The 16,207-nt window shown below is 40.9% G+C and overlaps 1 protein-coding gene across 30 annotated transcripts in view; it reads left to right on the forward strand.

Annotated features, from left to right (window-relative positions):
• The window catches only part of Celf2 (CUGBP Elav-like family member 2), an 842,930-nt gene that overhangs the window by 749,465 nt on the left and 77,258 nt on the right, over nucleotides 1-16,207 (forward strand). For 29 of the 30 annotated variants that reach the window (XM_052727707.1, XM_052727708.1, XM_052727705.1 and 26 more), the window contains 2 exons: nucleotides 4,421-4,469; nucleotides 13,401-13,535. In XM_052727707.1, coding sequence (XP_052583667.1) covers nucleotides 4,421-4,469; nucleotides 13,401-13,535 — 184 coding nt within the window. Of the gene's footprint in view, nucleotides 1-4,420; nucleotides 4,470-13,400; nucleotides 13,536-16,207 lie in introns of those variants that run through there. The other variant, XM_052727720.1, reaches the window with a different exon arrangement.

Raw genomic sequence — 16,207 nt, forward strand, 5'->3', positions numbered from 1 at the left:
TTTTTAAATTTTTATTTTATTTATTTTTCTTTTTTTACCCTATATGTACTTTGCATATTCCCATTTAGTGTTTTTGTGGGATTCCTGAGTGTGCAAATGAGTGGGTCTGTGTTTCTTATACCTTCTCTTGGGTTCTTTTCTTCTGTTTGTTTTGTCCAATTACAATGTGTTACTTTTTGTATATTATATTATATTATATTATATTATATTATATTATATTTGTATTTGTATTTGTATTGGAAGTTTTCTGTGCCTTGGCCAGCTGGGGGTTGGGACAAATCTCTCCTACTCATGTCCTCCAAATAAACACACAGAGGCTTATATTAATTACAACTGCTTGGCCATCAGCTCAGGCTTATTACTAACTAGCTCTTACACTTAATTTAGCTCCTAATTCTTATTTATTAGAATTCTTAGCCATGTGGCTTGGTACCTTTTCTCAGTTCTGCCTTGTCATCTTGTTTTCTCTATGTCTGGCTGGCGACTCCTGACTCAACCTTCCTCTTCCCAGAATTCTCCTTGTCTGCTTATCCCACCTATACTTCCTGCCTGGCTAATCAGCATTTTATTTATCAACCAATCAGAGCAACACACATTCACTGCATACAGAATAACATATCAGCTCTGGGAACTATGCTCACTGCCAACTCTGGGAAGCAGTGGGTCTATGCTTCCATCCAGTAGTGTGTAACCCAAAAACCTTTTCGTTCTTTTCTTTCTTTCTTTTTTTTTTTTGTACTAGCAAAAGCTATATCTGCCACACACCATGCTGCATGACTTGTAGACGCCATTGTGTACAGTGGCAGGAATCTGCCATGCTGCACTCAAGCCCATACGCCATGAACCTGCCATACTGTAGCTCAAGTCTGCATGCCACGGCATCTCTGTACCTTGGTGTCTCTATATCTTGACCTGTATGAGACATGAAGTAGAAAGCTCTTTGGGGCTCTATTAATGTGTGTTTAGAAGCCCTTTTTAAACTCTTTTAGGCCTTATGGAAATTCGATAGCCCCATATTGGGCATCAAATATAGTTGGAAGTTTTCCTGTGTCCCGGCCAGCTGGCAGTCAGGACAAATCTCTGCCACTCACATCCCCCAAGTAAACACACAGAGGCTTATATTAATTATAACTGCTTGGTCATTAGCTCAGGCTTATTACTGACTAGCTCTTGCACTTAATTTAACCCATAATTCTTACTTATATTTAGCCATATGGCTTAGTAACTTTTCTCAGGTCTGCCTTTTCATATATTATATATTATATATTATATTATATTATATTATATTATATTATATTATATTATATTATATTATATTATATTCCCTTATAAGCCTGTTTGTTTTCTAATGAGAGTTAGAAAGATAATGGAACCAGATGGGAGGGGAGGCAGGGAGGAACTGGGAGGAGCAGAGAGATAAGAAACCACAATCATGATATATTATATGATAAAAAAAAAACTCCTATTTTCATAGTAAAAGGAGAAGAAAGAGTTGTTTGGTTTGTATCCCTGTTGAAACTCCATTGGAGAAAATAAATTTTTCATTTGCAAGTGATCATCAGTTGGAGATTGCTTCTAGGTTAGAGATGGAGGCTTGTGTCCACTTCTTCTCTCATGGGGCCTTGTGTCCACTTCTTCTCTCATGGGGTCTTGTGTCCACTTCTCCTCTCATCACTGGGACCCCATGTGGTGCAGACTTAAACAGGCCCTGTGCATGCTGCCATAGTCTCTGTGAGTTCCTGTTTGTTGGTCCTGCTGTGTTTAAAATGCCTTTTTTCCTTGGTGTCCTTCATCCCCTCTGGCTCCTACACTCTTTCTACTTCCTCTTCTACATAGTTCCCTGAGCTCTGAGAGGAGGGATTTGATGGAGACATCCCATTTAGGACTGAGTATTCTGAGGTCTCTCACTCTGCAGATTGTAAGGCTGTGGTTCTCTGTCTTTGTTCCCCACTAATGCCAGAAGCTTCTCTGATGTCAGCTCCCATCTGTGAGTACTGCAGAATGTCATTAGGAGTCATTTATTGCTGTGCTCCTTTAGCAGAACAAGAGTATTTCATTTTCCCCTAGGTCCACGGCCTGTCTTGTCTCAGGTTCTTGGCCACCCGAGCAGTGTCAGATATGGGTTCATTTTTACCATTGGGTCTTTGATGGGACATCTGTAGGTCTGACAAGCCATCTTTTCTTTGGCTAACAAGTCTGAGGGCTGGAAATAGATACCATATTTGATAGGAAACTTTCTCCTTTTTTCCAAGCAAAGTGAAAATTCTTTTGTTCCTTGGTTCCTAGAAACTGTGTATTGCCTTTCCTCCAGCACTTGGCATGTTGCTCTGCTAGCTGTTTGCACCTGTGTTTGCCAGCCGTACAGCACCTGAGGGAAAACCCTCTCTCATGGCCTTTGACAGCCAGCTGGCCTTAGCCTAGATCCTGGCACAAGAAGAGCATGCTGGCTAAATGGGTAGACAAATGGAACCAAAGGATAGCCTACTCGAAGATACTGCTGATCTTCCTTAAACCTTGTTCTCTCCCTATTCCTTGGTCGAATCAGAACGCCCCACATTTTGCTTCTGTGGTGTTTTTAAGGACTATTTAGTACTCCTAAACATTATACTCTCATGCAGCAGGCTTTCATTTGGGCCACCAACCAGCTCCCAAATCATGACACAGGGACTTATTTGTAATTATGAATGCTCAGCCTTATGCTTGTCCCACTAGCTCTTACAACTCAATTTAACCTGTTTCTCTTGATCTGCATTTTGCCTCAGGGCTTTTTACCTTTCTTTCATTCTGTATTTCCTACTCTGTGTCTGACTAGCTGGTGGCTGGCCAGCTGGTCCCAGGCATCTCTCTCTCTCTCCCTCCCTCCCTTCCTCCCTCCCTCTCTCCCTCCCTCCCTCCCAGATTCTTCCTCCTCCTTATTCTCTCTGCCTACCAGCCCTATCTATCCCTCTGCTGCCTAGCTATTAGTCGTTCAGCTTTTTATTAGACCAATCAGGTGCCTTGGACAGGCAAGGTGAAATAAATACAGTACATCTTTACATAATTAAACAAATGTAGCATAAACTGATATATCTTTGCCTAGTTAAACAAATGCAACATAAACAAATGTAACACATCTTTACATAGTTAAAGTAATATTCCACATCACCCTCAAGTAGTCTCTGCTCCACAAACTGAATATATGAATTATGAAGTGGGAATGCTAGTAGATGCTGTATCTCGAGGCCTGTGCTCTATGGATAAAAACATCCTGCTTTTGAGGGCAATAGGCAGCTTTAAATTACTTAAGGTCTTACCCCTTGGCAGTTCTTTCTCACTGTCTTCTTCCACTGGTGCTCTAAAGACACTGGCAGTGCACACAAACTACCTGCTCATACTGTCCCATCATGTAAGTGCCATAACTAAGTACCATTCCCCTCTCATTTCAATTAGATAAAACCCAGAGCTGTGGCTTGCAAGTAATGGAAGTCCACTGGGGAAATTAAAAGTTCGATAAGAGTGGACCCATTATAATAAAAGCTTTTGCACAGCCAGTGATTCCATCCACCCTGTGGTTTCCCTGTTCCTTGGGGTATGATGAAATATCAAGTAAGAGGACCTTTGGAAGTAGTTTGAGGAATTTATTTTAATTGGAAATAGTAGTAGCATTCTGTGCTTGGAGTAAACCCTGGATCATACACAGCAGTGTCATCAGTTTGTATAATGAACCATGGAGCATCCAGGTCTGCCATGGTTCAGGAGCTCAGCCTCATTTGTTTCAAGTTTTCTCTGTTCCTGCCTGCACATGTACTAACTGAATTAATAGGTTGATGTCTCCCTCCTGCCCTTGTTCCTGTTGTTCCCTATGTCCCAGTGACTCTGCATTATATATCGGTACCTCTATCAAGCCACTAATAGACCTTCAAATATTTCCTATTGAGACTTGAGAGAAACCCATAAAGCAAACAGAGTAGGTGGTGGACAAAGATGGTTATCATTTAAGTAGTACAGCCGTAATTCCAGAGTCTTCAGCACATCTTGGGCTCTGCTCATGCACTGAGCACTTTACATGTGTGCTCTCATTTGACTCTCAGCGTCCTTCTCTGCAGGTGTTCTCCCCATCTCCCAGATGGGAGATCACCCTGGGGAAGTTACACTGCCAGATTACATAGCTGGGATTGCAGAGCTGGCCAGATCACCTGTAATGTAGAGGGTTTCATACTCCAGCCTGACTCCAAAGCTCACGTTTTTACAGATTATTACAGTGTTCCCTGGCTTGAGGGTTAGATTCCCGAACATAAACTTAGGTAACAAACTAAGGTAATAGCATCGTTATTAGTTATGTGCCCTTGTAATTATAGCAGTACTTGAATAGTATCACATTTCTGAGACTGGTTTTACAGTTGTTCAATGTGCCTTTACTTTCTCACTTTTATATTTTTAGATGCATCATCCCATTCAGATGAAACCTGCAGATAGTGAAAAGTCAAACGGTAGGTGGCAACCAACTGTCTAATGTAATAATGTCTACTACTTTAAGTCAGGTGGGGGAAGGAGGAGCCACTCTAGCTGTTGGAAGGCGGACAGCTACTACTCCAGCCATTATGGTTAGCACATCTGGTGAAATTTGTGGAGGAAAAAAACAACAGCAACTGTGAAGACTGTGACAAGGAATGGTTTTCCATTTCCTTTGCTTAGTGCTTGCCCTGTGTGGTAACCTTGTGGGATTTGGCTAGTATCGATCTACTCCTAGTACAACACAGGGATACCTAACGAGTGGGGAGAACATGAGTGGAAAGTGAGTAGCCCAGTAAAAGCCACCGTTTTTTGCTCTCTCATTATTCCTTTTTGTCTTATTACATTTTTCTCTAAATTGTACCAATACATTTGCACCAGAATCCATTCAGTATTCAGTCTGCTGATTAAATGAACATACAGTTGCTGCAACAAAATATATATATATATATATATATATATATATATATATATATATATATTTGATGAAATCTATAATAAAATTGAGATTTGGTTTTTCAAGACACTTCAGGGTTGATAGTCCACATTTTTTATTAAGTTTTTGCTCCCATCTCTAAAAGCCTCCTGTCCCCTTTAATTTACGGAAATACATGTTAAAAGAATCATCTGTCTTCTTGGACCACAAAGCTCCTCTGTCCCACAAGACTGACATAATCAGCACTGTTTCCTTCCAGCTTAAAATTTTGTACCTAATTAATTAATAATCAGGGCAGAAGCCATGCACTTAGAGATCTATATATCTGCACCTGTAAATTATGATTGGACTCCAAATCTCTCCACAAGGTGGGGTTTTTTTGTTTGGTTGGTTGGTTAGTTGGTTGGTTGGTTGGTTTGGGTTTTTGGTTTTTTTGGTTTTTTGTTTGTTTTTTTAGTTTGTTTGTTTTGGGGTTTTGTTTTTGTTTTTTGCTAATTGTAGTGTATCCTGTTTTCTGGCTTTTTCCTGGACTGTAAAGTTTTGAAGAAAACTCCCAAGTTGTCCCAAGGGCCCTGGTTTGTCAGAGCTAGCACTCACTCTCTACCACTTACCTACTCCCTCCGAGCAGGTTCTGGGGCTTTGTTTATGTCCTCTCAGCCCCGTACTTCCCTCAGTGCCAATTCCCCTTCCCTGTACTATCTTATACACAGTGGCATTTATCACGAGAAACTTCTAAAAATCTGCCACTGCTTTGTTGTGAGACCATAATCAAATTGCTTCCTTCCTTCCTTCATTAGTTACTCATTTATCATTTACTGTGTGCCAGGCAAGTTGTCTAAGGAATGGTATTACAGCAGTAAATCTGAAAAAGAAGAAAGACTATGTCACTAACATGGAACTTTGCATCTGCTCATTCATAAAATAGGAATAGTGGTAACTACCTTAAATGGGTTGGATTTTTGTTTCTTCTAGAGTCTCAGTAAGATTTTTTACACAGTCTTTGTAAATGATGGACACTCCTTGAAGTGTTAGGTATTACCTCCCAGAGGGGTACCCTGGCTGTGGAGCTTTCTTTGCTGAGCATACCTTCCTCTAAAGACAGCCATTTCTATTCTACCCCCAGACTTCCCATATACTCTTTCATGGCAAACAGAGGAGAGGAATCATGTGAGACAAACCCTGTCAGTGTATGTCTTCTTGAAGTTTCTAGCCACTAAGAGATGTTCTCCCCATGCTTTGGCTCCACACTTCTCTAAATTATATCAGCGCAAAAGTCATGGAATGAAAGTCTGTGGAAAGCTTTATGCTATATTTATAAACACACAAATTAGATAATTGAGATGAGCACATAGGGCCTGGAATACCCAAGTATTGAAATATGGTATGTTTTCTTCTTTCTATTGTCTACTACTGTTCATGTGTACAACCAGATGCACAAACCTTTGCTGCCAAGAGTTCTCAGTGTTTTGCTGCTTTTATTCTCCATTGTTAACTCTGGACACAGTGTTTCCTTTAAGTCTAAAACTAAACTATGTGCCCCAAATTTTTCAAGATCTCAAAAGTCAGGGAGGTTTTCAGTATCCTTTTTACTACAATAAAAAGACCTTAAAATTCCCCTTTTGAGGAAGTTGCATGGAGTAGCTGGTAAAGTAAGCCACAACTGGAACCAAGTATTCAAATGAATGACCCTATGGGTGACATTTCTTACACTCATCACCACATGCCATTCCCTGACCCTCAAAAGTCCATGGCCTTTCATGTTGTAAAATGTATTTAGTCCAACTTCAGAAGTCCTCATAGTCCTTAAAGTCTCAACACTATTTAGAAGTTCAAAGTCTGTTTTGAGACTCAAGGCAGCCTCTTAACTGTGGCCCCTGTAAAACCAAAAATTAAGTATATTACTTAGAAAATTCCAAAAGGGAGGAATGGGGACATAAGTAAGGAAATATTAGATCAAAGCAAGAATAAAACCCAGCAGGGAAAATATTGTAGCTCTGTGTCCAGTATCTAGGGCTTTAGTTTGAAAGGGATTAGCTGTCTCAGTCCCATAGCTTTGCTGTCGGATGTAACATACATCTCTTTTTTGAGCTGATTCTACCTCTTTTATTCAGCTCTCTGTAGCAGATGTCTCCTGGATCTGACATCTCCAACATCTTGTAGTCTTTGCTTGCAACCAGACTTTACAACTTTACAACTTCATGTAATGGCCTGTCAGGGCCTTCTCAAAGGGACTCCAGCACTGCCACATGTTGTCTGGTTTCAGTTTCTCTCTCAAACTATGGAGGGAGAATGCATGACCCCCTCACTCTGGAATCTTTCATGCCTTCAAAGGCAGTGCTATCTAGATTAACTGCCAAGTTAACTGTCAGCTTGAGATGAACCCCTTGTAGCATTTGACTGAATTATCAGCAGCTTTTCTGTGTTGAAGCAATTGTTTTCTATGAGCAAGCAACCCCATGGGCTTACTCCTTTCTTAGGTTGGAGTCTTCGCTGGGTAGAGTCTTTTCCTGATGGCACCCTTCCTGTTGTTCCAGTGCAGAGCAGGAGGCCTCTCTTTCATGGCCCCACTCTCCTTAACAATCAGCCTCTCCTTAAGCACATGCCTTAGCTGAAATATTAAGCTTCCTAGTGTTCTGTTCCTAGTCAACCTATGCATTTTTAATTTCTTCTCCATTTGCTCTTTTTTACTGTAGATCTGCATAAGAGTTATTAGTAATAATCATGCCAAAAATTCAACATTATGCTGATTTGAAATTTCTTCTACCAAGAAATTAGGCCATTACTTTTTTGTTTTATTTATTTATTATGGAGATAAGGTCTCTCTATACAGCCGCGTCTGGCCTAGAACCCACTATGTAAACCAGGCTGGCCTTGAACTCAGAGATACATCTGCTTCTGCCTTCTAAGGACTGGGATTAAACACCCAGCAGTCCATTTCTTTTTAATTTAGCCTCGTATAAATTCTCAGGACATAGACAGAAAACAGTCACATTTTTTGCCAAAATATCATAGAAATGGTCTCTAGCTCTATTGCTAATAAAGTCCTTATTCCCCCATGAAACCTTTGAGCCAGACCTTCACTATTCTTAGCACTTCTGGCTTTCACACTCCTTCTAGAATATGCCATTAAGTTCTGCTTACAACATTTAACTACTTTTCTAGTCCAAAGTTCCAGTCTCCCACATTCCTCCAAAAAACAACATGATCAGGTTTTTCTCAGAAACAGCCCTACTCTCTGGTACCAACTTCTATATTGGTTACTTTTCTGTTGCTCTGAGAAAAGACTATGACTAAAGGCAACTTAAGGAAGAAAGAGTTTATTGAGATGATAGTTTCAGAGGGAGAGTCCATAAGGTTAGGGAAGACATGATGGTAGGAGGCCAGAGCAGGAAGCTACGAGATCACATCTCAACCTCTCAAGCATGCATAAAAAACAAAGTGAACTGGAAGTGAAGTGAGGCTGTGGGAACTCTCATACTTCCTCCAGTAAGGCTCCATGTCTTAAAAATTCCATAACCTTCCCCAAAAGTGCCAGGTGTTTAGATGCATGGGCCTTTGGGGAACATTTATCAAGCAAACTTCCACAGAGTCTGTAAAGAATTTGGCCTGATACCTGGCACACCAGAAACACTCAGTTTGCTGTGTTATGCTAATGCTAAAGTTAGCAGCACAGCCCACAAACTGAGTGAGACATTTTATTGCGTTCTAAGTGGCCAGCCTGGCACACCTAGACTGCTCACACCACAGTACAAACTCGTACACGGACTGAGGATCCCCAAACCTGCTTGTGGGTTGAGTTCTCCTTTTGCTTTCATTTTCTGAATTTCTGATTTAAAAAGTCAAAACATGCGAATAGACTTACAATTATATTTCAAAAACTCTATTATGAGAACTCAAATGGAACTTTGCCTTGCATAGATATGAACAGCTTACATAGTCCCCTTTGGACCTAACTTAGGAATCAGAAGAAATGTGTACTTTTCTAACTCAAATTATAAGTGGTGCAGCTCTTTCTGGTTCCGTATGGCATTTTTGACAGGTAAGCATAGTTTCAGAAGCATAAAGAACACAAAGATTTCTTTGGTTCAGACACGCTGAATCGCTCCTGTAGCAATGAAAGAAGTATAACGAGCTCTAATTGCACTTTTATTGAGTTTGCTGACATTTATGTATAGCACAAAAGACTCATCACAGCTAGACAGTTACTGTCTTCATTATCTGTGTGCTCAGATTCTAAAATTTTATATTTTCTGAGCAAGGACTGCTAATCACGGATCAGTCAGTTATAGATAAGTAAATTCCAGCAAAATAGTCACCCTTTGAGTCCCTAGCCATCTATAGTCTGATACAGGGGATCTCTAGTGACTCAGAAATGTTGGATGCTCAAACACCAGCCCTGCACTGTTGGATCTTAACTGAATGGGCTTCCTAAACCTCTATGGCTTCCTTTAATCCATCCTTCAAATAGCTATAGTTTAATCTACATCCTCTATCACATTCATTCTCACACTCCATGGCATTTTGTTTTCTGTGTCACTAACCCAGATGTGCAAAGGGAAAATAAAAATACTACTCTAGATAAGGAATAATTGATGGAGTGTTTAGTACAAATACCTTCAAATGCTCAGGCAGCAACAGAATTCAACTTTCTTGTTATTTTCCACTGCAGAAAATTGAGTGGTGGTATGAAAAGTGTGTTTGAGGAGGTGTGGACATAAGTACTTGCATTAACTAGCATAAGCACAGTTACTTTCTTCCATTCTCCATATATATTTTTCTGTAGCATCCAGCTTTCAGTCTTCAGTGAGCTTTCAGTCCTCTTATTATGAAATACAAGGTGCCAGCTGTGCAAGATTTAAAAGCAGTTGCCGAAGCTAGTCTACCAGTGAGTGAGAACAAAAGCCTGAGCTTACTTACCTCTTTTGCTGTGCTTGGGTCTCACTGGCTAGAGCAGTATTAACTGTTGTCATGCGTCTGTTGTCAAGGAAGATGCTATATAGAAAGAACATAGAATATATCCTGTTTTAACTTTACAACCGTACTTGTTGAGAGACCTTAATTCCTAGACTCCAGAAATGCTAATTAAGACCTGTCTCTTTCTCAAAGCCTCTAGAACCTCTGTATTCATTTGTCAAGCTCAGAGCTAGCCAAAGTCTTAATAACTATTTTCATGGGAAGGTGAAAACCTTCAAAACCACCATTAAAAGTAGGAATCACAAAGTATTTTCATCCAGTCACTTTCTGATTTTCTACAAGACGGAAAAATAATTTTTGAAATTCAAAGTGGAGCCACTCGCAGATTTGGAGGCAGTAATTAAATGCCATATGTTAGCACCAACACATTGAAAAGTTGTTAATTAATTCAAGCAGCCCCAAATCCAGGTGTGACTTTGACAGATTGTATGCCTGGGTGTTAGCACAGACTTACAATTAGGAATGTTTTAAAATGACATTTCTAGACCTCTCACTTTAAGAAGTTACCCTCATACTCAGAACATTAACTCTTTCTCATTATACCATGGGAGGAGAATTTTTTATTGACCTCCGGTCTGGAAGGTCTTTTGGTTCTATTGTTGCTGTTGATGAAGTAGGGAACCCATCTGTACAGCACTTCCTGTGTGAAAGTCCAGCCCCTGCTCAATTCACTGCATCTTGGAGGAAAATGGTTCTGCCCTAAAGAGAAGGGAGCTCACTTTTGTTTTTTAAATTCCTCTAAAGTACCTACCAGACTACTCTGGATACAGTAGATTGACTTAAGCAATCCACATTCTTACTGATTGACAATTAGATATGAACCTCACACAGAGAAAGGGAAATTAACGTTTTTACTAGTATATGGAGGTCCTCTTCCCTTTTTTCTTAGCTAATAGTAGTTTAAGGAAGAGTTGTCTTTTTTCTTGATATCTTGTTGAGTTTATTTTTAGTGGTACCCAGGAAGGCAAGATTTCCTCTAAATTATTTCCATTTTTATAGCACTCATTTTGCGTGGGGTGGGGATAAGCATAGGCTCGGGATCTGCAGGTATAGTTTACTGTAATACCACCCTGGAACTCAAAATGTACAAATTGTTTTAGCCAAACACTGTAATTTCAAATTTACCAGTGAAACTAGAAACCAAATGAAACTTTTAAAATTTGCTTTTATATTAAAGAACTAAAGCAAGATTCTTCGAGATAAGAAATATGACAGGAATTTTGATTCCCATACAGCTGCCAGCCATAGTTTGGTAGGTATAGAAGTCCTGAGCAGGAAATAGTAAGAGGTGGAGACTGGTAGCCTTTCCCTTCCTTCTCCGTCCATTTCCATGTCCCCATCAAGGGGCTGCCACATCCTCACAGGTCCTGCTGTCCAAAACCCTCCATGGTCAGTGGCCAGCCCCTAGGTAGCCTATAATCATACAGGTGGCGAGACTGTAAAGGCTCCTTGTCAAGGGATCTGGGATTGCTGAGACTTGGTGCCCTGGAACCACTAGGTTTGTGCTAATTCATAGTAGATAGCTGGTATTTTGCTTGTTCCAAAGGGACAAAAAGAACGGTACTTGAAATTTTTTTTATCCAAATAAAAGATACTCCATAGCCCACCCAGTGACTTTTAATTCTATTACTGTCCTGTTCCATTGAGCCCATTCTCTGATCAGATCATAAGATTGTTTTGCCTGCTCCAGATACACCACTGTTGTTCTTGACTTTGTCCCTTGTATGTTAAGTATCTTGTTGTCCCACCCCACTACAGGTCTCTCCAGACTCCGCCTTTATTTAAGTTTCGTCTCAGGAGGACATTAAAAGAGCCCTCGCTTTGGAGTTGTCTTGGAAAGTACCCTGAGTGTAGGGGAGACAGGGGAAAAGGGACTCTGCACGCTGTTCTAGCACCTCCATCCCAGTGCTTCAGTTACCACAGCTGGGCTGGTTAACTGGGTTACCTTCTCTGCAGTACTAGGAGAAAGAGAAAGAAAAGGAAGAGAAAGAGAAGCTGACACAAGTGAGATGATTCTCAGAGTCACCGTTCAAATTAATAACAACACTGGAACAGAGAGCGGAGTCTCTAAGTCATGATCACTGCTCCTCCCTTTAGGTCTCATCTACTTCCTCTAGCTTGGAGGAATCGGTAAAGGAATACTACTGGGCTGGGAGTAGGAAAGTAAGTTGTAGTCCACGTTAAACCGCAGAGCTCTTGAATGACCCTCAGAAAGTCCCTTTCCCCTTTATGGACTCAGAGATCTGTTTTACAAATGGATAGCATAAGTCCTTTACTTACGACATGGAATTCTCTGACAAGGAACATTTAGCTGCTTCATTTAGGTTCTTCAGAGCTGCACTGACCAATATAATAGATACATAGGGTTTTGAAATTTTAAATTAAACTGAGATGACATTAAAAAGTCTGTTTCTCCATCATACTGCACCCTTTTAAGTGTCCAATGAATTCACATGGCTTTAGCTGGATATGGGGTGGCACAGACATTGGACTTTGGGGTCATCATAAGGAATTCTGCAACCGTGTTGCTTCAGGGTCAGTCACTGAATTGCAACAGTCTTCAGGAACAGATGACTCAGTCCTGGAGGGCTCAGATCACATACCTTAACTTGAGTTCCAGTAGCGCCTGGACTCAGAAAATCCAGACTGAATACTTACTGTGTACATGGCAAGAGACCCTGCCCTATAAAGAACAAAAGAAAGAGAAGTAACCACCACCTGAACAGCAGTGTCAAGATGCTAATATCCATTCAGTAACAGAGGTCACACAGTGACTTGTGGCAGAGCCTAAGCCAGGTCTTGAAGGTGTATGGCTCTCTCACTCCTCCCCCACCCACACTTTTAATTCTGAGAAATAGATTAAATTGAAGCAATAGGAAATAAGCAAGTCTTATCTCTAGCAGCACTTCAGACATCTTTAAAAAGGGCCTCTCTCCTAGAAAGGCTGCAAACACTGTCCTGAAATCAACTGTAATTTTGCCTTATAGGCTAAATATAGTTCAAATATTGTGAGCAAAAACAATGGAGATTGGGCGGAACCTTCCAGATCTGAAGGAAAGCCTGTCTAATCTTTCCCTCTGTCAGGGTCGAAAGTGTGCACATTGCCATGCTACCCAAAATGTATCTCCATTCCTTGAGAAACCTAGCTCCAAGTTACTGCACCCGTACAGCTTCCTCTCGCTCTTCTTTTTCTGGTTTTGCCAGGTAGGGGCTGTCAGAGATGATTCCCAGGGAATAGCAACAACTTTCTCCTCTAGAATCGACTTCTGTGTCAAGTGTAACCAGCCTGGCTAGTTAGAAGCTAACCAAATTGTTCTTGGGGTCAGAGTGGAAGACAGACTGGATGGGGTGAACTGGAGGAAGAGGGCAGATACAGGTCTACAGTTAGCTCTAGGACTGCACTCATTCACACATGGCCAAGCCTGGTTGGGAATGAAGCATTGATTGCAAGAAAAAAAAATGACATGGCCTTTTTTCGTTTGTTATTTTTATCTCCTAGCTGTGGAAGACCGAAAATTGTTCATAGGAATGGTTTCGAAGAAATGTAATGAGAATGATATCAGAGTGATGTTTTCTCCATTTGGCCAGATAGAAGAATGCCGGATTCTCCGGGGACCCGACGGGCTGAGTCGAGGTGAGTGTGCTCTCTGTAAAGTCGCTTTCCTTAAGTGCTAATTGGAACTCTGTGTCACAGTCAAGGGAGATGTAGGCATCACATACAGCAGGAGGTCAGCTTGCAATATATCCCATGTGAGCGAGTTATCCAACCTGAACTTTTCTCTGTAACCGAAATGATCATCTCATACTTCTCCAGGTGAAAAGGTCTGAGTGCCAGGTCCCATGGAATGCTGACAGGCTGCCCTACCTCTGTACTCCCTTTTCATCCTCAAATTGAGCAAATTTAGGTGACGAGGAGAGGTGGAAGATGAGAATAGATACTCAGCCATACTTTTCTTTCTGTTTGCCTGAACAAACATTAAAGATGTGATCCTCATAACAGCCGTCCAAGCCCAGGGAGAGTATCACTGCTTATGCAGTGCAGAGCAGGTATATAATCTCAGAGTAAGCAGACCTGTCCTGTCCTGCATCTTACCAAGCCTCTAGTCCACAGTCCTGTCTTCTAAATGGTAGAAAAGACGACTTTGACCTTAAGAAAATTGTAGGCTCTTCTTTTGCCACAACAAACAGAGCACAAGCTGTGGCTTCCCACCCTGAGGAGTGCTACAGTTTTGTAAGCCACTGTATGAAAGAGTGGAGATCACCCTTCTCTTCCCATATTCTCCTCCCCCTTAACAAGACCACACACCTCCTTCCTTAAACTGCACAAAGGTTGACAGTACATATTAACAATTGTCTGACTGTAGTTTCCCAAGTCAACCCAAAGTAGAAGTGTATATGTCAAACATTTTTCTGTTTGAGGAAGAAAGCATTTTGCAGTACAGTTTCCATGGGGATAGTTAAGCCTTTGCTCATTCTCAAGCTCAGGTTCTGGGCCGGCTCTGGTACCCAAACCACAACATTAAAATAAGTAGCCAGGCCATAAGTATCAAGGTGATCATTTTCACCTGTCTCATCATTCTAACCTAATTTTAAAGCCATGGGAGGAAGATTTTTTTTTTAACCTTAGACATAAAGCTTCATGTTGTTGGCTTCTGGAACTAAAGTCCCAGAGAACAAAAGTGTCACACACATCCACCTTCAGAGTTCCCAAATGGAGGTCGTCAAGAAACTAGGAGGAGTGGACTGACACCTAACTTTTGATTCCTATATTTTCCTCTGAGGGTGGTTTAAGGGGGTGGGGAAGGGAGAGCAGTGTGCAAATCCCAGTTCATTCATTCTCTGTCAATTCTGAAGTCTTGTCATTTAGCCCACACTCCAAGGCTAAATCTCTAAAAGCTAAAGAAGATACTGTCACCCTTAAGTAACAGACAGTACTTAAGACAAGTAATACAGACAGCATGAAGAAGACAAGGAGAGAGAGAGACAGAGAGACAGAGAGAAGGAATGTCTTTAAATTAATCAGAGTGAAGTTTACTGTAGCTCAGAGGTCAGTGACTCTAATCCAGTCCCAGAATTTTTGATAATGACATGCAACCTTAATCAATTTATTTTCCTATTTCTATTTCTTAGTTTCCCCATTCATAGATGACAGCAGTGAACGTGTATCTGTCTTGCTTCTCTCACAGAACAACATTAGTAACCAGTTACTGGTTTTTGCCCACTTACTGTCTGTATGGGTGCATAGAGACCGTGAGTGTGAAGCTGAGTGCTGACTTTCTGTCCTATCTCTGCTTGCCTTGGCTAGCTCTGAAGTGACCCTCCATCTCACTGCCTCTGCTGTGCAGGAGAGATGGTTAGGAAAACATTTTGGTTATCTTTAGGTATACATTAGTATTTTCTGCCTGTAAGCTTTCAAAACAGCACAACTTCATGGGAAAGAGCAGAAGACTCACTACTTACTAGGAGAACTTAGCTAATTTGGTCGGCTGTTTGGTTGATTAACCAACACTTAACGACAGAAGTAGCCTCTTCCTATAGTAAGTTAGGGGAGCCTTCTCATTTTGTATTTTATGCAAATGGCTGGGCTCAGTGTAAAGAAGAGAATACCCTCCCCACTGCTTGCTTGCAACAGAAAAGTAATTCCTAGTGAACTGGTGAGAATTCCCTTTTGGAAAAAAGAGAATACTCATTTATAACCATTTGTTCTGAAATACAAAGACAGACAGTGGTACATTTTTCAATTAGTAGGACCTAGGGACTCCTGGCTACAGGGACCTGCTCCTGAATCCCTGTATTTGATAAAAGAACAATTCTATTTCATGCTACTATTTTGTTCTCATTAAAGAATATGAGTTTTCAATCATTATATTAATAAATGCCCCCTATTAGTGGCACTTCAGATAAAAGACACTTGGCATTTTTTCCCTCAGTATCTGTTGCTAGCTCAACTGTTGAAGAAATAATAAATAAAAATTAAGTAAAATGAAAGTATGGCTGCTCTGAAGAGTACCTGTAAATCAGAATATAAACTACTCAGTAAGAAAGTTTCTACATTAGACTGTTTAGTGACGATAAAGGCAAGGTGCAGTTGAATAGTTGGCCACTTCCCTTTCCTCTGGGTTTACCAGTTTAACTATAACTCTGAAGACAATTAGTCAAGTAGGCCTCCGCCACCATTCTTCCTCTGCCACATCAACTGTTTCAATTCCTCACTAATAGGCACTCCACCGAGGCTCCTCAGCCATGTTGACTCAGGACACCACTCATCAGCATAGAGGCCTGAAAGCTGCCAGGACTCACAACTGT

Source organism: Peromyscus californicus, unplaced genomic scaffold (genome assembly GCF_007827085.1).
Source record: "Peromyscus californicus insignis strain IS unplaced genomic scaffold, ASM782708v3 Scaffold_8__1_contigs__length_139910024, whole genome shotgun sequence".
In the NCBI taxonomy this organism is placed as follows: Eukaryota; Metazoa; Chordata; class Mammalia; order Rodentia; family Cricetidae; genus Peromyscus; species Peromyscus californicus.